Consider the following 1,885-nt stretch of genomic DNA (forward strand, 5'->3'; position numbering starts at 1 on the left):
ATTTAAAATTTTTTAATTATTATAAAAGAAAAAGGAAATTAATCGTGGTTCTCATCTTTACTAACATTTATCTAACTATTTCTTCGAGCCTCACATAAAGAATGAAAGTGACCACTTTTCACCATTCCATCTCGTCAACCAGGAAGATCTCTTCGTGCATATACAAGAGTCACTCCTACAAATAAGTTTAAAATATTTATTTTTAAAGATATTTTTTAATAATTAAAATTTAATATATATAATTAATTAAAATATATTTTTTATTAAAATTAGATCAAATAATAAATTAAATTTTAAATTAATATTATTTTTTATAAAAAATAACTATAATATTTTTATTATAAAAAATAATTAAAATATATTTATTATATATATTAATTTTAAAAATTTTAAATTCAGAATTTAAAATTTTTAAAATTAATATATATATATATATATATATATAAATACTTTAATTATTTTTTATAATAAAAATATTATAATTATTTTTTATAAAAGAATATTAATTTAGATTGATTTAAAATTTAATTTATTAATTTTTTAGTTAAATTGATTTAATTTTAATAAAAATAATACAGTTTAATTGATTATAATATATTTTAAATTTTAATTATTAAAAAATATTTAAAAAATAAAAAGACGTTTTTGACCTTTTACCTTAGTATCTCCCGTATATAAACCCTGGTTTCCTTTATCATTCACATTCACCCTCAGAATGACGACTAATTCCACCACTAATACTAGTAATATGAGTTTGAAGCTTCTGATAGACTCAAAGAATAAGAAAGTGCTATTTGCAGAAGCCTCTAAAGATGTGGTGGACTTCCTCTTCACCTTGCTTCAGTTGCCCCTTGCTACCGTCATCAAGCTTTTAAACAAGGAAGTCGTGGTTGGTTGCTTGGGAAATCTTTATTCGAGCGTTGAAAACCTCAACCATGTTTACTGGCAACCAAACCTATCTAAGGATCTTATCCTTAATCCAACCATTCTTACCTCTTCACCTGCTATCTCCGGCCTCCTCCCTTCATCAGCTGCTATAAGCGACTCCAAGATAACTCCAAAGCTCTACACGTGCTCCAACAGTTTCGGTCACGGTTGCGGTAGCAGCAGTGTAACAAGTGCGTACAATTCTAGTTGTGCCGCGTGCCGTACTGGTCGTATGTCTACGCAAGTCAACTATATCAAGGGTGAAGCCCCGGCCACGGCGGCATCTAATGACAGCAATAATGGGTTTGTGAAAGAAGTAATAACTTACATGATCATGGATGATCTTCTCATTCAGCCCATGTCAACCATATCTGGCCTCACCATGCTTAATCAGTTCAATGTCAAGGATGTTGGTGTCTTGAAAGAAACCGTTGTTCAACTTGGCATGGAAGAGGTATCTCTCTTACACTCATCTCATTTCAACCTATTCCAACTTTAAATTATATATATATACTGCTATGTATCTATTCTTTTTCTTTCTGTATTAATGTGTTACAGGGCTTAAAGCTACTCAAGGCATCCATAGAGTCCCAGATGGCCCTCACAACCGTTTTCTTAGCTTGATGCATTTCGGATCTTAAGCATTTAAATTATATTTTGTTTCCTTTGATTTTTGTTGCCTTTGCTTAAAATTGATGTTAAGACTGCGTTTCTTTGTTTTAGGATGTATGTGTTTGCCTTTTATTATTTATGCAGCTTTACGTTTAATTTGATGAATTTTGAATGGTTGATGAGATCTTTTGTAGTTCCCCTTAATACTTTATAATCATATTTATTTTACGTCATTTATTTTGAATAATTATTGTATTAACCCCAAAACTCTGAAAATATGAAAGCATAACCCATGATTTTTTTTTTCGGTCATACATACACATCTCGCACACACTATCCTAGCAAT

At 29.4% G+C, this 1,885-nt stretch overlaps 1 protein-coding gene across 1 annotated transcript; it reads left to right on the plus strand.

Annotated features, from left to right (window-relative positions):
* The first annotated feature begins 715 nt into the window (after positions 1-715).
* Positions 716-1,562, plus strand: LOC107616231 (uncharacterized). The gene is made up of 2 exons (XM_016318217.3): positions 716-1,381; positions 1,486-1,562. Exons 1-2 carry the CDS (start codon positions 716-718, stop codon positions 1,549-1,551), a joined length of 732 nt encoding a protein of 243 aa, XP_016173703.1. The 3' UTR covers positions 1,552-1,562.
* Positions 1,563-1,885: the final 323 nt, after the last annotated feature.

Source organism: Arachis ipaensis, chromosome B9, assembly GCF_059453495.1.
Source record: "Arachis ipaensis isolate K30076 ecotype BB chromosome B9, ASM5945349v1, whole genome shotgun sequence".
Lineage (NCBI taxonomy): Eukaryota > Viridiplantae > Streptophyta > Magnoliopsida > Fabales > Fabaceae > Arachis > Arachis ipaensis.

Bases quoted from the DNA above. Each gene is read 5' to 3' on its own strand.
- LOC107616231 (XM_016318217.3), top strand. From the start codon at position 716: ATGACGACTAATTCCACCACTAATACTAGTAATATGAGTTTGAAGCTT. The intron at 1,382-1,485 runs GTATCTCTCTTA...AATGTGTTACAG, and splicing joins TTCAACTTGGCATGGAAGAG to GGCTTAAAGCTACTCAAGGC.